Consider the following 23,586-nt stretch of genomic DNA (forward strand, 5'->3'; position numbering starts at 1 on the left):
AAAGTTGGTATTAAGGGTGCAGTTCATGTATCGCCTGGACCTATGGAGGTGGTTTCGGAAATGTGTACTAAATTTGTACAAAAAGAACAAATTGGTACTAAATTTAGTATTGGGTGGAGGGATGGAGATGTCATTCTGAAATTTAATAGATAAATTATTGGTGGTATCTATGTTTGAGATTCCGCGGTGGTTTGGAAGTGGGTCCTATATTTGTACGAAAAGTACTAAGTGGTGCTAAATTTGGTATTGGGTGAAGGACTAGGTCTGGAATTCTCAAATTTTATATTGAACTCTCTGTTGATATATGGAGGTGGTTTCTGAAATATTTCCTATAATTGTACAAAGAGTACTAAATGATACTTAATTTGGCAATCGGGGAAATTACAGAGTTAAAATCCTGAAATTTGATTTAGATGTCACTGATAATGTCTGTGTCTAAGATATGGAGGAGGTTTGGAAATTTTACGAGAGGTACTAAATAGTACTAAATTTGGTATTGAGTGAAAAAATAGAGCTAATATCCGGAAACTTGACATTAAGGCCTCTGTTGGGAATTGAGATATGGGGGTGTATCGGAAATGTGTACTATGATTATACGAAAAGTACTAAGTAGTACTTAATTTGGTATTGGGTGAGCGGATAGAACTTAAATTCTGAAATTTTACTATTAGTTTCTGGGGTTCACATATGGAGACGTTGAAATAGTTTTGGACAGAATAATTGGAGGTGGGTCCATTTTGGTTTCGATTAAAAGTTCAAACTGAACAAATTCTGCATTTCGAGTACTAAAATCTAACTCGCACTATTGGAACGAATCCAAAATTTTAAGGTAGACTTTTTGCTGACGAAATAGCGGGCACTTCCTAGTTCTAAAATATTCCTCTCTTTAGCTCTTCTATTTATTATTTTTTACTCACAAACTACTCTTGCTGCGTTTCACCAGCTTCTTGCGTCTTAACTCCTTCTTATCGATGGCCGTGAGAACATTTCGCTGGCCCTTGCGCGACTTTGAACTGCAGGGCGGCTTTTGATGTTGCGGTTTGCTCTGAGGACCATCGTCGTCATTACTAGAGGTTGATATGGACTCCTGATTTTCAACTTGAGTACCATAGCCGCAATCGGAGAGTTCGGACTGCGAGGAGGGGCACTGACGTTTCTGGGGACCACATTTACCCATGGTCAACTTGACATGGGCCGAATGTGGTGTCTTTTGTTGGCACTGCTTAGGGCATGGTTCCAAGAGCTCTGGGTCATTGGGTATCAAGGGGAGAGGAGCACCACACACCGCTGCCACTGTGGCTGGGATGGGTGGCTTAAGCGGTAGGGCTGGTGGGGCCATAAAATTGTCATTATCTGACTTTTTGGAAGTGCTTGAAACAGGTTCAGCTGGTTGTAGAAGTTGTTGTTGCTGTTGTTTGCTTGGTTTCACTGCCACCAGGATGGGTGGATTCTCGCAAGCATTTTCGTTTTTATTGGGTTCTATTTTAATTTTCGTTGGTGTTGTGGTGGCCTCTTCATTTGCCATTGCTTCCTTTTGGGACCAACTGCCATTGTTACTGGCCTCCTGGCTGGCCTTCAAACTGAGATCGTTGGCCAACTCCGTGGCATCGACATTGTCAGCCGGTACTCTTAGCATGGAGTTTTGATATTCCTGGCCCTTACGGCTTACCTCTTGTAATGTGGCCTCGGTTTCTTCGCGCAAGGCCTGACGACGATCCTCGGAGCTGACATTTTTCTTGGTGCCTCCACTGCCTGGAATGCAAAAAAAAAGAACCCCTTTAGAAGAAAAACAAATAAATAAAATATTTCGCCAACCTACCATTATCCGATGAATCGGAGGTGGGGTCCGATGTCAACATGGGACTCGAATCACAGCTACCCTGCTTCGGCGGTGAGGTGTTGCTCTCATTGTCCTCAGAACTTTCCGACAGCGAAGCCTCAAACCACATATTCAAAAGTTTCTGCAAGGTACTCACATGCTGATCCTTGTACATCAAGGCAATTAACTGGACCAGGGTGACACCCCATACGGCCCTCTGGGGACATGTCATGAGATAGAGCAGCAACTTATCTATGCTCTGGATAAATAAATTCCACAAAATGGTATTCTGCATGGAAACGGCATGAGTTCCACCCGACTGATTGTGCGAGGTGGAGGACATGATGTAGTTCCCCCTCGGCTCGGGTATGTGCAAAATGTTGCGCAACAGCAACAAACAATTATTGATTTGTTCACATTTCTTGGCCGATAACTTGGAATCGGATTCCAAAATCCTTGTCATATATTCCACCACACATTTGGTACTCTTCGGATCGGTAAAGGCCTCCTTGCTTGTGTGCAGCAAGTTATTCAACTCGAAAATCGTGTAGCGACCCACTTCGGTCCGATACATTACATCGACCGAGAAAAGACATTCTACCGGTGCAGTGAGGTTAACCAATATCCTTATGACCGAATCGAAAACCTCTTCATCCTTGGCATTTTCCAGCAACGGCAACAAATCCGATTTAACATTTTTACCAAAACCTACAGCACGACGAAATGTTCGCAGCGTCTGATCTTCATAGGTCAATTTAAAGTCAATTTCTTCCAATGTTTCTGGAAATGTCAGCATGATTAGTTGAGATGACTCGCGTGGTGGTTTTGCTACTATGCGAGCAATGGACTTACCTAGAACCTTATCACTTACGACATAGGTATCTCCCATCAGGGAGCCCAGCGAGGAGAAAGCACTATATAGCTGAGGCGTTTCTAATAGCCAGTCCATTACAACAAAATGTGATCGATGATTTACGTTTGTAGTTTAAGATCTTCGTCTGTGGCATTCATTTGGAATGGTTGTAACAATGTGACTGGGCCTTAAAATGCTGCAATGAAAATAGAGAGGGGAAAGGGGAAGAGGTTAGTGAGCACCTTACAAAAATTCATCATAAGCAATAAATGGAAACATCTTATTTCGAAATCGGAAATTTCTTCAAAGCTGTTTTGCACAGCATCTTTTCTGAGGTCTTCTGAGAGAATGCATTTTTCTGATGTTCTCTGAATAATAATTGAGAAACGTGACGAACTTAAAAAAAAAAAAAAATTATAAAATTTATTTAAAATGTGTCCAAGTTTGGACTCTATGCTCTCAAGGCATCAAACTCTCCATTGCATAAAATGGTAGGCATATGTCCACTGAAATTTGAAGTTTTTGATTTGAGTACTTCAGGACAGCATTTAGAAACCTCCATAACTTTAAGTGAAAGTCTATTGGTGACTTTTATCAAAAATCAATTAAAGCTGTACCAAACACTGATTAGCCTAGAAAATGTTATAATTTTGCCTCCTCCTCCTGTGCTCTCTATACCAGTGGAATTCAATGTAATACCATGCGACATATAACCGCTTTCAAAATTCAAGCTACACCCATTGAACCCCCATATCTAGACCCACACACTCACAGTGATCATCATACCGAATTTCATTGTTCCATCTCTTCCACTACCCTATATTAAAAGCTCGTAATTGGATGGATTATGATCGCCCACAATGACTCTTATACCAAAACTCATAATTGCAGTCCCATTCCTACACCGTAGCCCAAATTAAGTACTTTGCGCACCATAAAAGTACGACTTTCAAAAAACATCGAATTGGCTATATCCTACTTACTCACTCACAGTGGTCCACATACGAAAATTCGCAATTCCAACTCTATTCCCACACTCGTTACCAAATTTAGTACCATTTAGTACATTTCGTACACTATAAAGTACGTATTTCCAAAAACACCGCATTGTTTAAATCCTTTTCCTACAATCGTTACCAAATTAAGTACCAATTAGTACTTTTCGTACACAATGCAGTACGAATTTTAAAAACGCCGTATTTTTTAAATCCTTCACACTCACAGTGGTCCGCGTAATTCCATCTCTCTCCCTTATATCGTTACCAAATTTAGTACCATTTAGTACTTTTCGTATACTATGCAGTACGGATTTTCAAATTCGGTGTATTGTTAAAATCCTATATACTCACAATGATCCCAATACTAAAATTCACAATTTCAGCCCTTTTCCTACAATCGTTAATTAAGTACCATTTAGTACTTTTCGTACACTATAAAGTACGTATTTCAAAAAAACCGCAATGTTTAAATCCTACACACTCACAGTGATCCTAATTCCGAAATTCATAATTCCAGCTCTATTCCTACACTCTGTGTCAAATTTAGTACCATTTCGTACTCCATGAACTACGCAGTTCATAATCCATCTTCCTATTTAAAGGTAGCACATTCACAGTGATCCTAATACAAAAATTGATAACTCCAGATCATATCCCACATTCTGTGTCAAATCTAGAATCATTTTTATTTGGTACGATTGGTACACTCAGGTACGTTTTTCCAGAACCACCTCCTTATACCAGAAGTACTCCCCAACTTTGATTCCAATATAAAATTTCCAGGTTTTAGATCCATTAATTAAAATAAAGAATCATTTGGCAGCTTTTATTGCATTTTGTTCACCTCAAGTTCGAATTTTCGAAAACCCTTTGATACATCTATGCTACACTCTACCAGGGACCCCTCAATTTGAAATTCAAATTTCCAAAATATTTTTCCGCACACCTTCATGTTTATCACAGATTAAGCTACGACCTCTAGCATCTGCCAATGGTTCGATATTAACGGTACCATAAATATTACTTTGTTTTCACCTTTCGTACCCTTCTAGACAGAATTTTGAAAAACCCAAGGTTGACCATCACCCAAAATTAATAAAACCATTGCAAAATGGACCAACTTTCAGTTTTTCTCTCCAAACATTTTTCAACGTCTCCATATAAAAACACTGCCCTCAATATCAAATTTCACAAATTCAGCATTCCTTCATCCAATTCCCACTTTAGTAACATTTTCTTTTCAAACAATTATAGTTTAAATTTCCAAATTTCATTTATATTCCTTCGCCCGAATTTAGTTCCACTGCGTACTTTTTGAACAATCACAGTACGTATTTCCAATATCACCTCCATATCTTAACCACATACACCAACAGAGACATCTATATAAAATTTTCGGATTTCAGCTCTATAACTTCACCCAATATCAAATTTAGAACTGTTTTGTACTTTTCGTACAATTCATTCCAAAAACACCTCCATATCTCAATACCAGATACCAGCAAAGGCTTCAAAATCAAATTTGATGAATTTAGTACCATTTAGTACTTTTCCAGCAATTATAGAACACATTTCCAAAACCTCCCCCATATCTGAACTAAAGACACCATCAGTGATATCTAAATTAAATTTCAGAATCTCAGCTCCAGCTTCCTTCACCCAATAATAAATTCAGCAATATTTAGTACTCATATCCAAAACAATATACATCTATCGATTCTAGACACCAAAAGTTAACCAAATTAGGTACTATTCAGTACTTTTTGTACAAATATATTGCGCATTTCCAAAACCACCTCCATATCCAAATTCCAGATACCAAGAGAGACCTTAATATCAAATTTCACGATTTCAGACCTTAATTTTCCCCGCTTACCAAATTTAGTGTCACTTAGTACAAATATAGTTCGCATATCCCTAACCGGTTCCTTCACTCAACCACCGACAACGATTTGGGCGAAAATTTGTACATCGTAATATTATTATCAAACTTAGATCGAGTCCGGAAATAGGCAATATCGGCTCACTCCTTCTAGTACCAAACAGCGGGTCAAAATTTCGAATAATTATAACTCTTATAAATTGTGACTTAAAAGTCCGATTGTCTTCATATTACACACACCACAATATTTTTTATTAACCCATGATCTGGTGTGAATAGGGAATATATCGGACCACTCCTTCTGGTACCTCCCCCACAAAGGGTCAAAGTTTTGAAAAGACAAAACGATCATAAAACGATCGAAATATGCATCCGGTTCTCTTCATATTTCACACATCTCATTATTTCTAATAATACAAGATCGCTTAAATATAGCGAAATAAGCATCCAACTCTCTTCAAGCATCCAACACATACAAACATGTTTGCTAACTAATGATCTGTTGTAAATATGATATATATCTGCGAACCCCTTCTGCTATCTCACCCACAAAGGGGTCACAATTTTCAATACTTTTATCATAACTTGCGAACAAGTCAACAATTCTGCTTATACCAATATTCATACCCTACACCACAGAGTGGTAAGGGTATTATGTCTTTGTGTATTTGTTCGTAACATGGAGAGGAAACGAGATAGACCCATACTTACTTTTGAGGAACTTCATAGAATCATTTTCTGAGTCGATTTGTACATGTCAGTCCGTCTGTCCGCCCGTCCGTCCATGTATTCTTGTGAACAAAATGCAGGTCGAATTTATTATCCGATTGAGATGAAATTTTCCAAACAATATTTGTCTGGCCCAAGGACGAATCTTATTGAAATTGGTAATTGGATCAGATTTAGATATTGCTCTCATATATCAATAACTGATTTCGGGTTAATTGTGCACAAATATAAGTCCAAATGACCTGTATTTTGGTACATCCGACCAAATTCGTCCACAAGTCCTTAAAATCTTGGAAAAATCGGTTTAGATGTAGCTATAGTTCCCATATATATGTTTCATCCGATTTGGGGTTTTAAGTCCCCCACATGCGTAATATGCACTTTACGAGAATGTATTTTGGTACCGGACATCAGACATTGCTCGAAAATATTTCTGTGAAATTTTTTCAAGATCGGTTCAGATTAGTATATAGCTCCCATATATACTGATTTCGAGTTAATTGTGCACCAAATAGACAACATCAGTCCAAATGACCTGAACTTTAGCATATCCGACCGAATTCAGTCTAAAAGCAAGTATATTAAATTTGGTTAAAATTGGTTCAGATATATCGATAGCTCCCATATGATGAAACATCCGATTTGGTGTTTAAGTCCCTCACATTCGTAATATACATTCGACAAAAATGATATTTGGTACCAGGTGTCAGATACGTCCCAGAAATCCCTCTGCTAAGTTGTCTCAAGATCGGTTAAGATTTGGATTTAGCTCCCATATTTATCTTCAACCGATTTCGGGTTAATTGTGCACCAAATGGTCAAAATCATTCCAAAATCCTGAATTTCGGTACATCCGACCGAATGCACAAAATGGCCAATAACAGCCAAAATGTAGTGAATTTCCGGACGTACGTTTCCATTTTGTGGAACTCGGCTCTGATATATATTTTTTAATATAATCCTTCTCATGCACTATATGGCAATGTTATTTGGTATAAAAGATTGAAATGTCTAAATGATGTAAAATATCCAAACTTAGTGAAAATCGATTCAGAATTCGATATGCCTCCCATACATTAGTTCCCTCTGAGACCAAACTATAACTGCTCTAAAACCAAATGTTGGTAGGTGGTATGATTTACTTCAAATAAATTATTTTGTTATTGGAGCTCTACTAGATATACATAGTGGTATATATATATAGGTATATATAGGTATATATATAGGTATAAGGTATAGTCAGCCCAGCCCCACTTTTGACTTTTCCTCACTGATTTCAATTAATTTCGTTGTTAATATATGAAAAAAAGATATAAATAAATTGTTAAAACAGTAAAATTTTGGCCTTTTCTATCATATTTTCTCGCCACTAGGAATACAAGCCGACTTACAGTAGATTCGGTTTAAATTATAATATGGGGACCATACAAAATCGGGTACCTATGTTTTCACTTTCAATTCTAAAGATTCTATAAATCTAAAATGCAATTAAAAATTTATAACTTTTATATAAAATGTTCACAGCTTCTTCGAAATGTATATATCTAATGATTTTTTCAAATAAGTTATCAGGATATTACCCCCAAGAAATACTGGGTCTTCCCTTATCCCCTGGGATATATTGACACTTTTCCCACCCAAAAATGATAGTAGATTTTATTAATTGCATTAGTTGTATTTAAGAAACCTATTTTTCATCCCCAGAACTTGGATTATATTTTTGCCATTTCTATTAAACGAATAAAAATCCATTGTCCCACCCAATATTCACCAGTTCCCTAGGTCCGCCGATGCACTTTACTATATTTCATTATTTAAAAGTGTATTGCCTCGTTGTTTATTTTACTCTAGATTATTTTAGCACATATTTTTTTCTACTAAAATTATTCGCTTTTTTTATTTTCCATTTATTGATAAAAAAAAACATATTTTTTCACTTTGTGCCATTATTACCATGGATCCGACCATTACCTTCGCTTATAAACGTTCACAATACATTGAGAGGTTTCAGTTCAAAACTAAAGCTTCACACCACTATCGAATCTCTTTTTGCAAATGTCAATAAAAATAAACGATTCTCATTGGTTTAAAATAATTCTCCTGCCAAATTATAAGGGAGAGATAACGAAAACCTTTTGTTTGCTTCACTGAATGTTTACAACTATGGCAGAATGCAGCTACAACAATGCCAAGCATCCCTGGCAGCCAAAACACATGTAGAGGGCACGCAAAACATGCGACAGAGCGAATGCTTAACATCGTGCAGGACACAACGGCTGCGATGGTGCACGATCGGATATGCAAGATACTGGCATTCCACAAAAAGATTTTTAGTTTTTAACTATCTATGTTGCGGCGCTTCGAAAGGTCATGTACATGGGTGTGTATGTATGCGTGTAGTTGTAAATGAGCCACTGGACCCATTGTGACCAAGACCTTATTCCTTTTCGTTGAGGGGATGAGGATTAATTTTATAATCAATCATCAGCTGCACTGGATTAATATAAATCGTAAAACCCAATGCATATTTATAGAGTCATATGCATGCAACATGCATGTATGTGTATGGGTGTAGGTACACGTGTTGCCCTAGCGTGATACAATGGCAAAATGTAAACAAATCTCAGATGTTTTTGACAGGCGTACACATGCCGAATTATGAGTGGAAAGTTTTCATTCTAATGTTGCAATTATAATTTTGGCATTTTCTAGAAGGGGGCTATAACTTTAACTTAAAAATAATGTTCACCTTCAAAAATGACTTAAATTTGGACCAAATGGCGAACTTTTAACCATGTTTCAAGAAAGTTCATAAGAGCAAGAAGAAGACCTGATAAATCGTAATGTATAATTTCGTATCCAACTCAAGAACCCATTTGGATCCGGATGGACAGACTTTTATTTATAAATCCAAAAATATTTGTAATAAAACCAATGAGAAAGGACAAAATGAGCAGACCCCGTAACAAATATATGTTTATATTCGGAATTTGTGTAAAGTAAGTCATGCCAACATAGAACTATTAAACAGTTGTTAGTGCATCATATATGCCATTTGATGAAAATATATATCGGATCTATATCTAAATGTGAATCGATTTCGACCAAATTTATCAAAGGTATATTTAGGCTACATCAGATATCTAATTCGGAATATATTTGCCATGTCTAATTTTTGGACCAATACCTGGCCATGAAATGTGGATTTTTGGAAAATATTTTTCAAGGACTTCCTTTACTCAGATGTGTGTTAGATCTGACGGGCTATATGGGTCCACGTTTTGGTATAGCTCCCATATAACTGTAACAACAGACAGGTTTTTCTTCTGTGTTTTAGTCACAATTTGCTGCAGATTGGCAGCATATGTTCCCATTTTGTAAGAAGCATACTTGCAGGGAATTGTCAATGCAAGTCTAAGTTTTGGTATAGTACCCATAAAACTGTACCTGCAGATATTCGGTATTTTGAAAATTGTTGTTACACTTGTCAACGAAAATGTTTCAAATTTAGAATACGAATTTCCTAATGGGTACTACCGTCTGTGACTGAAAATTTCCTATGCAAGTCCACTTTTACGTATAGACCTCTCTATATTCGGTATTTCTCTTCATACCAGACCTAAGATTGGTAAAAATATTAAAATTTCTAGAAAATCAAACACCTATCTCACATTATACAATAGTTACGATTATTCAAAGTATTAAGACTTCGCAAAGGGTGGTCTAATACTTTTCATTTTCGCAAAAGATCTAGAAGTGATACAAATATTCGGAATACATGATTTGAATAAAATATATAAAGTAAATTATTATACCCTCAGCCATATGATACGCCCAAAACGTGCCTCATCGAAATAACGGTTTTAGACCCTAGGTCTCTTTAGACTTTGGATCAAATCCGTTTCAGGACATTTGGAGTCGATGTAGGGGTGTCCGTCCGTCTGTCTGACTGGCAGGATGGTGCGCACGATAACTCTATAAGGGAGTATCCGCTTTCGTCCAAACTTGGTACATCGTAATATTATTGCCAAACTTAGACCGAGTTTGAAGATGAGTAATATCGGTCCACTTCTTCTGGTACCTCCATAACAAAAATCGAAATATTCAAAAAATGTATTGCACTGAAAAAGAAAGAATAATCCGATTTTGCTCCAACATTGCACATCCTAATATTTGCATCAGTGCCAGGTCAGGTGCGAAAATGGACAATGTCGGTCCACTCCATTAAACACCTCCCCCACAATGGGTCAAAATTTTGAATAAGTATAACTCTTTTAAAATGTGATGTAATAGTCCGATTGTCTTCAAATTACACACATCACAATATTTCTATTAACCTAAGGTCTGGTGAGAAGGTAGAATATCGAAGTCCACTCCTTGTTTTACCTACCTCACAATAACCCCAATATCCACGATACTCATAAAATGCGAAATTAATATCCAATTCCATTTGGCACATCCCAATATTTCTATCAACACAAGATCTCTTATAAATATGGCGCAGATGGGACCATTCATTTCATACCTCCCCCACAAGGGATTTTGAATGGTTAAAGTTTTGAAGAACCAAAACTGTTAAGTAAATCCGAAATAAGCATTTGGTTCTCTTCATATTTCACACATACCATTATTTCTACTAACACAACATCTACTGTCAAGATGAAATATATCGGTCCATTCATGGATATTCAAATTTTTGGCCGTTTATGGGGGAGGTATCAGAGGACCTCCCCCATAAACGGCCAAAATTTTGAATATCCATGTCGCTCATAAAACACGAAAATAACATCCGATTCCATTCAAACTTGGTATATCTCAATATTTCCATCACCACAACATGTGTTATAAAGATGGTGGAGATCGGACCATTTCTTCTGACACCTCCCCCAAGGTTTAAGCTTTTGAAAAACAAAACGTTCACAGAAAGCGAAATAAGCATCCAACTCTCTTGATAAATTTTATCGAGATCGGTTCAGATTTGGATATAGCTGCCACATGTATCTTCGTCCGATTTGCCTTTTATTGTGCACCAAACGTGTAACTTAGCCCAAATGGGGCCGAATTTATCACTAATTTGTTGAAAGTAGGTTCAGATATAGCTATAAGTCGCATATACATATATTGTTAATCCGATTTGCTATATTTGTTCTCCACATCAGTAATATGTACTCCGTAACAATGATAATCGGGAAAGTATATCAAATATAGCTCAGAAATATCTTTTACCGAGATCGGTTCAGATTTGGATATAGCTCCCATATACAGGATGAGATAAAAAACCGCAACAAAGTCAAACGCCATAATTTTTATTTTTTTTTTAAATTTTACTGACCAATGACCAATAAAACCCTCACACGCTGCCATAATGTTGCTCTGCTGTATTTTGACCCATTCCCGGCGAAGCGCTTGCTTGAGGTGATCGACACTTTGGTATTTTTAGTGCCTACCTTGCTTTCCAAAATACTCCAGACACAACAGTCCAATGGATTGGTATCCGGAGATTTTGGTGGCCATTATTCGCTGAAAATGAAGCGAGGAACTTCATTTTGTAATCATTCTTGGGTGGAGCGTGCTGAGTTCGATGGTGCTGAGTCCTGTTGGAATGTACAAGGTCTGAGGCCAAAATGTTTGCGTGCCCAAGGCTTTAATACACCCTCCAGAATATTTTTGCGATAATATTCGGCATTTATTCTGATGCCACGGTCGATTAATACGAGCAAGGAGCGACCATCGGCTGTTATGGCGGCCCACACCATCACCATGAATCGGCGCTTGAGTTTTGGTGGCCAACTGAAGAGCACATTTTCTGCTGACCTATTTGGCAAGTAAACACGATCATTTTGTTTGTTTACTAACGAATGCTTTCTCATCGGAGAAAACAAAATTCGACAGTCCAATACTTTCGGCCAAGCGTAGCTTTTTAGCTCTTTTGAGTCTATTTTCTTTCTGTTGCGGTTTAAGTTCTTGCACTTTTTGGAATTTCAATGGCTTTACCCCGAGCTCATTTTTCACTATTTGCGGAATGAAATATTGCTATATGTTCAGCTCACGAGCCATTTTTCGGCCACTGCGACGCGGGTTTCGATCAAGTCGATTCTTTACTTTTCGAATAATTTCTCCGTCCACTTTTTTGACGTCGGCCTACGCTACCAGTATCACGGTAACGAGCGATGGTACGAGACACAAAAGATCTATTCACATTTAAATGCTGAAGTGCTCGAACGTTAGCCACTTGTGGTTTTCAGCCAAAAATAATGAAATCACGAATAACTATTTTTTTGGAAGATTCTCACCAAAATGCTTTTGTACGCTTTAAACAATATAATGAGTTGTCACTGGAATAATTTTAATAGCTGTCGGACGAGTGGCTTAGAAATGACAGCAGTCTGAAGTTGGTTGCAGTTTTTCATCTCACCCTATATACACTGGTGGCCAAAACTAAAGCAACTTAAATCGCAAAGACAATAAATGTGCTGTAACTTTTACAAAAATAAACAAATCGTAATTATTATTCCAGTTTTAAATGAGGGGTTTAATTCACTTTTAAGAAACTAAAAATAAAATTACAAAAATAATTTTGAACGAAAAATAATATGTGGAAAACTAAAATGACCCAATTTTTGCTTGGTCAAAACTAAAGCAACTTTTAATTTTTTATATTAAAATAATTAAATTTTGGCTAGTAGTCGACAGCATAACCATTATTTTTGATAGCAGCTGCACACCTACGAGGCATTGAATCTGTAACACGCTCAATTTGATCCTTGGGTGTGCTTTCCCAGGCACCCCGAATTCTTTAGAAAATGTTGTGCTTATTTATTTCCGAATCTCTCTTGATCTTCCTATCTACGATACTCCAAAGGTTTTCTAAGGAGTTTAGGTCGGGTGATTGTGCCGGCCATAACAAAACATAAATTTTTGACTCCCGCAACCAATATTTCACAAGTTTTGATACAAGTTTTGGATCATTGTCATGCTGAAACACCCAAATCAGCCGAATATTTTACTCAGCGTAAGGGAACAACGTGATGTCCAACACATCTTTGTAAACAAACCGATCCACAACTTTCTTTATTTTATGGATAGGCCCAAGTCCATAGAAAGAAAAACAGCGCCACGCCATTTTTGACCCTCCCTCATGCTTCACTGTACCTTTGCAACACTGCGGCTTGAGTCCTTCATTTTTTGGTCTTCTCACCGTAAAATTTTTAACGTATGAGCCTTTTATATTAAACGTAGACTCATCCCAGAAATAATGTTTTATCCATTGAGCTTGATTCCACTTAATATTATCGTTTCCGAAAGCCTTTTTGATTTTTTCAGATATGAATGGTTTTTTGATGTCTTACGGGCATGCAGAACAGTTGCCACTACTCGTCTACGCACTGATCTCGAGCTTATATCCAGTGATTGCTCTCTCACCCTCTCTCTTAAATAGTTGTTTTTTATTTCTCTCACAATTTGTGAATCAGTACGGGCTGAAGTTTTTCACGGCCTTCATCCGTAATAGACTCTTACTATTGATCCAGTTTCAAAAAACCGACTTAGTATACAGAAATAATTATAAAATCACATAAATATTTATGAAATGTTTCTCGGAGATCATTTTCTGTGATATGTTGTTTTGATAATCACTGATAATTTGCTGTTTTATTCAGGTACTGTATTTGCTTCTAGCCATTTTTAAAATTTTTTTGGGCAGTACTTAAAAAACGAAAAGAAAAACACATACTGTTGTAAAAAACTTCTCAAAAAGGATTTATGACAAGCGAAATTGTCGAAGGAAGCAAAAAGCGATAAATATCACCGTAAAAACAACTGAAATTGCAGCGGTTATATGAATGTACAACAGAGTTGCTTTTGTTTTGTCCAAGCCAAAATCGGGTTAATTGACTTTACCAAACATTATTTTTTATATAAAAATGAATTTTGGTTTTATGTTTTAGGGTTTTAAAAAGTAAATAAAGTACCTAATTTAAAACAAGAAAAACTTTCTCATTTTCTTAATTTTTGAAAAAGTTGGAGGGCATTCATTCTTCTTGTTATTTCAGTTGCTTTAGTTTTGGCCACCAGTGTATCTTTATCCGATTTCATTTTACCAAATGGGTAATACAAGCCTGAATTGAAAAGGCACAAATGCCTCGGCGAATTTAGAACAAATCGATTCAGAAAAGATGATCCTCTGATACATTACTTCCTTTTGACTTTACATTATAACTATAATTATAGGTGGTATAACTCAATTTTCACAAATTCCACATAAAAAACTTTTATTTGTTATGTGAAACTCTACTAAATATGCAAATTGGTGTAGGGTATCATAAAGTCGGTCCCGCCCGACTTTTAGACTTTCTTTTCTAGTTTTCATATTTTCATATTGTTGACTGTTTGTTCCATATTTATTTTGCTTCCCTTTTTTATGCATAACTCTCCATTGCAAACTTATGGAACATGTTGCAAGGTTCCTTAAACTTCACCACAATTCCACGCCCACGCCTGTTCTCCGTACGTGAGAAGTCAACGTGGATCCGCAAACTATTCTAACACACAACAAAATCCTAACACCTGTTCGAACATTCATAAGAGACACATGTCCAGCGATTCGCACGATTTAGTTCCATTGAAAACATATGATTTATCAGAGGATGTACTCACTCACGTTTTATTCAAAACAAGACTGGCACGCAACGTTTAATTTTAGTCACATTTATTTATAAACTGCATTCGAAAAGGACCTCTTTGTAGAATGCAGATGTCCAAAGATACTACAATTATGCAGTTTGGTATTCAACTCACAAAGCTTTTTAGACATTGTTAGATTTTCTCTTTCCGAACAATGAAAAAATTTTCTCTTTTAGACCCCACGAAGAGAATGCGCATTTGAAAGGTAAACAAAAACGATTGCCATCGAGTGTTTTCACAAAAGCTTTCTCCAACACCCACTCTATGGAAAATAACCCACATCTGTTATATGATATTCCCCCAAATTGGTTTAAGGGCAAAATACTTCTCTCACCTCTCTCTCACGCTCTTTCACTATCATTGTGGGATTTACTATGGCAATGCTTCTTCTCTCCCTTGCACCATCCTCTATCACAACACACACAGCATACAACAGGTTGTTAGGCGACCCCGTCACGTTATCTAACATCTGTTTGCCGACCAACGTTAGTTGTACGTGCCCCAAAATGCCTGTATCACACATACGGACCCATACTCACACACGCACACCCACCAACAACCACCCACTATTGCCTTTGGTAGTCAGCCATCCATGTGACAATTGAATTGGCAGACAAACAACTGCAACGGCCAAACAAATCCTGTTGCGTAAAATCTTCTCGTTCTCTCCCACTCTCTTTAACTTCCAGAGTAGGTGAGAAGAAATCAATCCGAATTCGATTAAATTTGTCACAGTGGAAATCAATCCTTTTTGTATTGTTAGAAGTCGTAGTTGGTGGTGTTGTTGTTGTTGTGCAACCTGAACTATCGTAGGTGTCGTTTGGGTTTCTTTTAACCCGGCTTTTCGAAGAATTAAACAAATACATTTACAAATGGGATTTTTTTTCGGATTGCATTCACACTTATATGGCAAGCAATTTTGTTTTTGGGGTAGTGGGTCAATAGGTATGAGAGGAAAATTAAGCTGAAATAGCACAGGCTGAAAGGTGAGGAATATATATGATCAAAGTACAAGAGCACTTAAAACAACTAAGTATCCAACTGAATTGGTACCAAAAAAATAAAATAACATCAGTTTGCCGACATACATCTGCAACCGTTTTGAAGCGCTATTTCTATAAATGAACCAAACCGAACCAAAAAATCATATTTCAATAAAAAATGGTTCAGTTCGGTTCAAAGAATCGTGCTGCCAGGATCCGGATTTTGTGTCAACGCATTATTTTTATAACCTCCACCATAGTATGAAGTGAATATTAAGTTTGTCATTCCGTCTGTAACACCTCGAAATATATATTTTAGACCGCACAAAGTATATATGTATATTTCTTATCAGCATAAAATTCGATTTAAGCATAAAGTCGATTTAACGGCTGTGACCGAAAATTGACTATGCATTCCATGTCTTTATAGAGGACCCCATATAACGGTATGTCCCTATATTAGGTATTTCGATGATTTTAGCGACATTATTCACCAGAATTTTTCAAATTTCGCATTTGCTGTTCATAACGTGTACTACAGCCTATGACAGAAAGTTACTCACGAAGGTCAGCCATTTGTAACTCCTCTAAATACTCATGATAGACTCTAAAAATTACATATATTTTGGAACAGCCTAAAATTCTAAGTCGATTTAGCGATGTTCGTCTGTATGTCTGTCTTATCTTTCGAACAAATTTAGGTAGAATGCTAAAATCTTTCACACGTATGCTGTTTGCCATTAGGCAGGTTATGTTCGTAAATGGGTCATGTAGGTCCACGTTTTCATATAGCTCCCATATAACGGTACATCCCGATATTCGGTATTTTGATGATTTTAGCGACATTATAAATCGGAATTTGTTTCAAATTTGGTATTTGATGTTCGTAATGGATACTACAGCCTATGACAGAAAATTGTATGTGCAGGTCCACGTCTTCGTATAGCCTCCATATAACGGTACCTACCAAAACTCGGTATTTTGATGATTTTAGCGACAGTATTCATCGGAATTGTTTCAAATTAAGTATTTAGAGTTCGTAATGGGAACTATAGTCTGTGACAGAAAATTTTCTATGCAGGTCCAGGTCTTCGTATAGGCCCCATATATCAGTACATCCCTACATTCGGTATTTTGACGATTTTAGGTACAATACTCACCGAAATTGTTTGAGTTGTCGTATTTGAAGTTCGTAATGGATGCTACAGCCTATGACAGAGAATTGCCTATGCAGGTCTAGGTCTTCGTATAGCTCCGATATAACGGTACCTCCCTATATGCGGTATTTTGATGATTTTAGCTACATTAGTCCCCGTTTGTTTCACGTTTCGCAATTGATTATGGTAATGGCTTATGACAAACAATGCTTATGTAGGTCCACGTCGTATAGACCCCAATATAACGGATATATTCAGTATTTTTAAGATTTTTACGGAACTTTTAACGGATTTTTTTTTTTGAAAATTTCCAAATTCGTTCCAAATGGTGGAGGGTATTCAAAGTTCGCCCCGGCCGAACTTAGTGCTTTTTAACTTGTTTTTTTATACGGATCGATATATTCCATTTTCATTTTCTCCCCCACAAAGGTCTAAATTTTATACCATTTTAACTCTTAGAAAGAGAAAGAAACATCCGATATTGTTAAAACTTTGGAAATTTTAATATTTATATCAGGGCAAGGTCATATATGTAAATATCGGTCCACTACTTCCAGTACCCCCCTTACAAAGGGTCAACATTTTGAATACCCATCACCATCATAAAATACAAATGTGATTCGGATTCTAATCAAACTTGGCACACACCAATATTTCTACCAACACAAGATATTGTGTGGGATTTATTGGCCCATTCCTTCTGATACTTCCCCCACGAGCTGTCAAAATTTTGAGTAATTATAAGTTATATTACCTTTGTAATAAGTCAACGATTTGCTTCAAACTTCGTGTATCTCAATTTGTCGGTCGACACTTCCTGATACCTCCCCCACAACAGTTCAACATTTTCCAAAAGAATCACATTTCATTTAAAGTGAAGTAAGGTCAGATGCGAAGTGGAAAATAATTGTCCACTCCTTCGATATGTTCTTCATAATGGGTCAACATTTTAAATAATCATAATGTAAGTTCAAATATACTTCAATTAACTGACATAGGCTGTCGGTAAATCGAGAAAGAGTAGGCCGATATTCCAATCTTCGAATGCGATTTAACTCTGATATAAATATGACGATATACCAGATTAAGACACAATGGGATAGGTGAAATTCGGAGATTTTGTGCAAAATGTATATATTCTAGTATTTTTATTAGTGCTAAACCAGGTATCGGCGATATTGAATAATATCGACCTCACAAAGAGTCAACATTTTGAAAAATTTTATCTGTCATAAAATGTGAAAAAAAGCATCTCTTCAAACTTCTCATGTCCCAATATGTCTAATAGACATAGACCCAATATCTGACGTGAAGAACGTATAGAACTAACCACTCCTTCTGCTACCTCACCCATAACGGGTCAAAATTGTGAATAACTATGAAGCTCATAAAACGCGAAATGAACATTTGGTTACTTTCAAACTCGGCACATCCAAATATTACTATCAACACAAAATCGGAATCGGAATATATCGAACCATTTCTTTTGGTACATCCCGCACAACGGATAAACCTTAGTTTTATGCCAGTAACCCTGTTGCTTTATATGTTATTTATAATTTGTCAAAGGTTTACCATTTGTGGGGCAAATTCTACATCGAATGTAGAATTCATAGAAATTTTAAGACATGGGAAATCTGAACGTCATTGCTCATATCCGCACCTGATTTCAGTGTGAAAAAATTACAGCCTGCGACTCAAAATATACCGAAACCGATTCCGTTCATAGTAGTCGATACAATTGTGATCGCATCAAATCATATGTACCCACTGTATTTGGATTTGAAATGGGTTTTTTAAGCAATCTCTTTTTATACCCCCCACCATAGTATGGAGGGTATATTAAGTTTGTCATTCCATTTGTAACACCTCGAAATATACATTTTAGACCCTACAAAGTATATATATTTTGGATCAGCATAAAATTCTATGTCGATTTGGCGATGTCTGTCCGTCTGTCAGTCCGAACGAATTGATGTAGATTGATAAAATTTGACTCAAATGAATATTATGTCTGCAGTACTTTTGGTATTGAATATGGGCCATGTAGGTCTACGTTTTGTTATAGCCCCCATATAACGGTACCTCCGGATATTCGGTTCTTTGTTGATTTTAGCGACATTATTCACCGGAATTGTTTTAAATTTGGTATTTGAAGTTCGTAGTGGATACTACAGCCTATGGCAGAAAATAGTCTGTGCAAATCTACGTCTTCGTATAACCCTCATATAACGGTACCTCCCGATATTCAGTATTTTGATGATTTTAGCGACATTATTCATCGGAATTGTTTCAAATTTGGTATTTAAAGTTTGGAATTAATACTACAGCCTATAACAAAAAATTGTATGTGCAGGTCCATGTCTTCATATAGCCCCCACATAACGGTACCTCCCGATATTCGGTATTTGGATGATTTTAGCGAGATTATTCACCGGAATTGTTTCTAATTTGGTATTTGATGTTCGAAATAGATGCTACAGCCTAAGACAGAAAATTGTCTATGCAGATCCACGTCTTCGTATAGTCCCCTAACGGTACCTTCCGATATTCGGTATTTTGATGATTTTAGCTACATTATTCAACCGTTTTTTTTACTTTTGCATTTAACGGATTTCATTGTTTTTGAGAATTGCCAAATTCTTTCCAAATGGTGGAGGGTATTCAAAGTTCGATCCGGCCGAACTTACAGCTTTTTTACCTGTTACGATTTCTCAATAGGTAAAACTGAAGAAAATATACTCAATATAGGTCAATTATATTGTATAGCCCTTACATAAGGATCTCACTTTATTTCTAATATTCCCAGCCACATATTCAGAAATACGTTGTTAGTTATAGATAACAATTTGAAAATACTTTGGTTATAGTCCTATTTTGGAAAGCTACATGGGTCCCATGACACATTTTCTAACCGAATGATCCGTAATTCGTTATTACACCTTAAGCCATATGACTGGAGAGGTTACATATCATTTGACACGGCAAAAACGTGCCTCATCGAAATCAGTTTCAGGACATTTGGAGTCGATCTATCGATTGCCATCTGTCTGTTTGGCCGATGCGCACGATAACTCTCGAAGGGAGTATGAGATTTGATCCAAACCTAGTACATCGTAATATTATTATCAAATTTGGGTCGACTTCGAGATAGGCAATATCGGTCCACTCCTTCTGATACCTCACCCATAAAAGGTCGAAATTTTCCAAAAAAAAAAAACATATTTTGCTGCACAGAAAGAGCAAGGATCCGAATTTGCTCAACTTTGCAAATACTAATATTTGCATCAGTGCTCCATCAAGTACCTCCACCACAAAGGCTCAACATTTATAAAAATTATAACTCTCGATATTTCTATCAACACAAAATTATGCGTGAATATGGAATATATCGGTCCAATTCTTCTGGTACCTCTTCCACAAAGGGTCATAATTTTCAATAGCCATAAAGCTCATAAAACGTGAAATTAACATCCGATTGCTGTCAGACTTGGCACATCTCAATATTTCCATCAACACCAGATTTGTTATAAATATGGGAGAGATCGGACCAATTCTTCTGATAACTGCCCAAAATATTCGTTATTGCCTATTAATTGGTATTTGAGACCCTAGGACTATTTTTTTACGGGAATAATTAATTTGTTATAGCAATTGTATCCTTTGAATCATGTATGTATGAAATTCAAAAAGAAAAAAAATGAAAATTCAAAAATTTACCTCCTCTTAATTAGCATTTGTAGCTTTCACTCGCTTCTCGATCATATCTTGAATGAAAAATTAAAAACGCATGCGAAACGGCCAGTAGCGTTCCTAGGCGATTTCCGGCAAAATCGCGTTTGACGCCAAAATTATAATTTATAATAAACGCAAACGTTGTGGAATATTGAATGGAATCGAATTGAATGGCCTCCTTCGGATGTTGATCGATACTATTTTTATGTGACTTTGTTTATGGATTATTTAACGCAGCTTTCGCTGGTAGCCGTTGGTCTCTTGCTTTTCTAGCTCATTCACAATTTTTTTGCTGTGACAATTTGAAATTTTAATTAGTTTTTGGGGGTTTGAGAAACGTTTGAACACAAAAAATAAAAAACTACAAAAACTGTAGGTATGTAGTTTTGAAATTTAATTTACGGGACCATTTTGTTGAAAGCAATTCATAGTGTTGCCATTCTTTTTTAAATAAAAATTAATTGATTTTGATGAAAATGAAGAGGATGAGGGTAAATATCTTGAGGTATGGACACACTATTCTAAATTTAAATTTTTCAAAATTTAAATATACCCTAAAATTTCTGTACTGTTCCAGAACCTGTATAGGTATGTAAAAAATGTCCTTTTTGATATCGGCAAAAATGTCAAACCTAGTGGCATATGGTTCGTATGTGTGTAAGATAGTTATCAGCTGCAAAATAAATAAACAAAACTTTTATTTTTTAGTTGTTTTTTCATATCCCTTTTTGAAAATTATTCGAAATGTGCACACATCCTGCCATGAATGTGTGTACAGTTATGTTGCATGCTTAGATAATTGATTTGTGTGCATGTGTGTGTCTGACAGATCTCTTTTCAAACACGTTGTTAGACAACGTTATTCATGTTCCCATCAAGTCTCTTTAAAGAACCCATCATCCCTCAAAGCCATGGTATACCGATTCATTGTTAATGTTTCGTAACATAGGCGGAATTTAAACTGCAAACCCAAATAAAGCCAAAATATGTAAACAAAAACATTTTTAATACTTGGGCATGAGGAAATAATCAGATATGTATCCTATAGAAAAGTAAAATAGTCAACTCCCTTGGTAGATGCAATGTGAATATATCCTAGTCGGACTGCTGTATGGGGATATATAAGAATACCCTCGGAATAAATATAAGAGCGTTATCAAAATTAAACATGTACTTCGTGATGTACTTCACCTTATGTGAAGAGTTCCATAAAATTTTACAATTTTTTGACCGTTTGTGGTGGAAGCACCGGACGCTGATCAGTAGTAAGAAGGTACAAAAAAAGTGTACTGATATTGCCAATATTTGCGTCTGACATAAGGGTAAGACATATGTATATCACAATATTCGATATTTGGTATATGTAAGGTATATGTTTTTTTTTTTCAATTTTGAACTTTTTGGGAGGATACTTCACTTTTGATCAAAATGGAGGAAATGTTGACCTTTTGTCGGGAAACACAAAAAGTAGTAGATTTTTGCACTTCACCTCAGTCCGATATAAATATTAATTAATATTAATGTTCCCCCCTATTTCTGCTATATACCATTATTTACTACCATTACTATTATAAATTGCGAAAATTATAGCCCACTGTAGGAAAAAACTAGTAAAAAAACATTAAGTTCGGCCGGACCAAACTTTTAATACCCTCCACCTTAGGGTAAAGGAAACATTAGAGCCCATTATGACCCACATATACCAATTTTTACACATACTCACGGGAAAATGTGCCAAAAATCATCAAAATACCGAATATCGGGAGGTACCAAATCGTGGACCTATAATTACAATGATTCGCCACAAGAACTGAGACCCATTATGACCTACAACTACCAATTTTCAGAGAAATTCGTGAAAACCAGTAAGGAAAGCTCAAAAGTCGAGCGGGGCCGACTATATGATACCCTACACCACTATGCATATTTAGTAGAGCTCTCGTAAAAAGGTTTATACAGGGCATTTCAGAGCTCTATGAGATATTTGGTACAAAATCAAAATCTATCTAATTCTATCGTGCATTTTACGAACTATAGCTATCTCTGAACCGGGTTTCTCCAAATTTTACGTATTAGCTTCTAGACTGGTGATTTGGGCTGATATTGACCATTTAGTGCACATTTAACCCGAAATCGGATGAAGATATATATGAGAGCTATATCCAAATCTGAACCGATTTCGATAAAATTTAAAACAGCTATTCCTGTGCTCCATCTAATACCTGGTACCAAATATCACGGTTGTGGAGTGAATATTACGAATGTGTGGGACTAAAACTCTAAATCGGATGAAACATGTATATGGTTGCTATATCTATATCTGAACCGATTTTCACTAAATTTGATATACTTGCTTCTAGGCTGAATTTGGTCCGATGAACTAAAATTCAGTCCATTTGGACTTATATCGGCCATTTGGTGCACAATTAACCCGAAATCGGATGAAGATATATATGGGAGCTATATCCAAATCTGAACCGATTTCGATAAAATTACAAACAGCTATTTCTGGGCTGTATCTTATATCTGGTACCAAATATCATTCTTGTGGAGTGCATATTACGAATGTGAGAGGCTTAAACACCAAATCGGATGAAAGATATATATGGGAGCTATAGCTATATCTGAACCGATTTTCTCCAAATTTAATATACTTGCTTCTAGGCCGAACTCGGTTGGGTGTGCCAAAATTCAGGTAATTTGGACTGATAGTGGACATTTGGTGCACATTTAACCCGAAATCGGATG

At 36.4% G+C, this 23,586-nt stretch overlaps 1 protein-coding gene across 2 annotated transcripts in view; it reads right to left on the bottom strand.

Moving 5' to 3' along the window:
• The window catches only part of LOC101894072 (protein timeless), a 98,835-nt gene that overhangs the window by 68,601 nt on the left and 6,648 nt on the right, over positions 1–23,586 (bottom strand). For both annotated transcript variants that reach the window (XM_059124810.1, XM_020038492.2), the window contains exons 3-5: positions 2,672–2,868; positions 1,820–2,599; positions 918–1,752 (exon numbers count right to left, since the gene is read on the bottom strand). In XM_059124810.1, coding sequence (XP_058980793.1) covers positions 918–1,752; positions 1,820–2,599; positions 2,672–2,768 — 1,712 coding nt within the window. In that variant the 5' untranslated portion in view covers positions 2,769–2,868. The remainder of the gene's footprint in view (positions 1–917; positions 1,753–1,819; positions 2,600–2,671; positions 2,869–23,586) is intronic.

Source organism: Musca domestica, unplaced genomic scaffold, assembly GCF_030504385.1.
Source record: "Musca domestica strain aabys unplaced genomic scaffold, Musca_domestica.polishedcontigs.V.1.1 3, whole genome shotgun sequence".
NCBI classification, from domain to species: Eukaryota; Metazoa; Arthropoda; class Insecta; order Diptera; family Muscidae; genus Musca; species Musca domestica.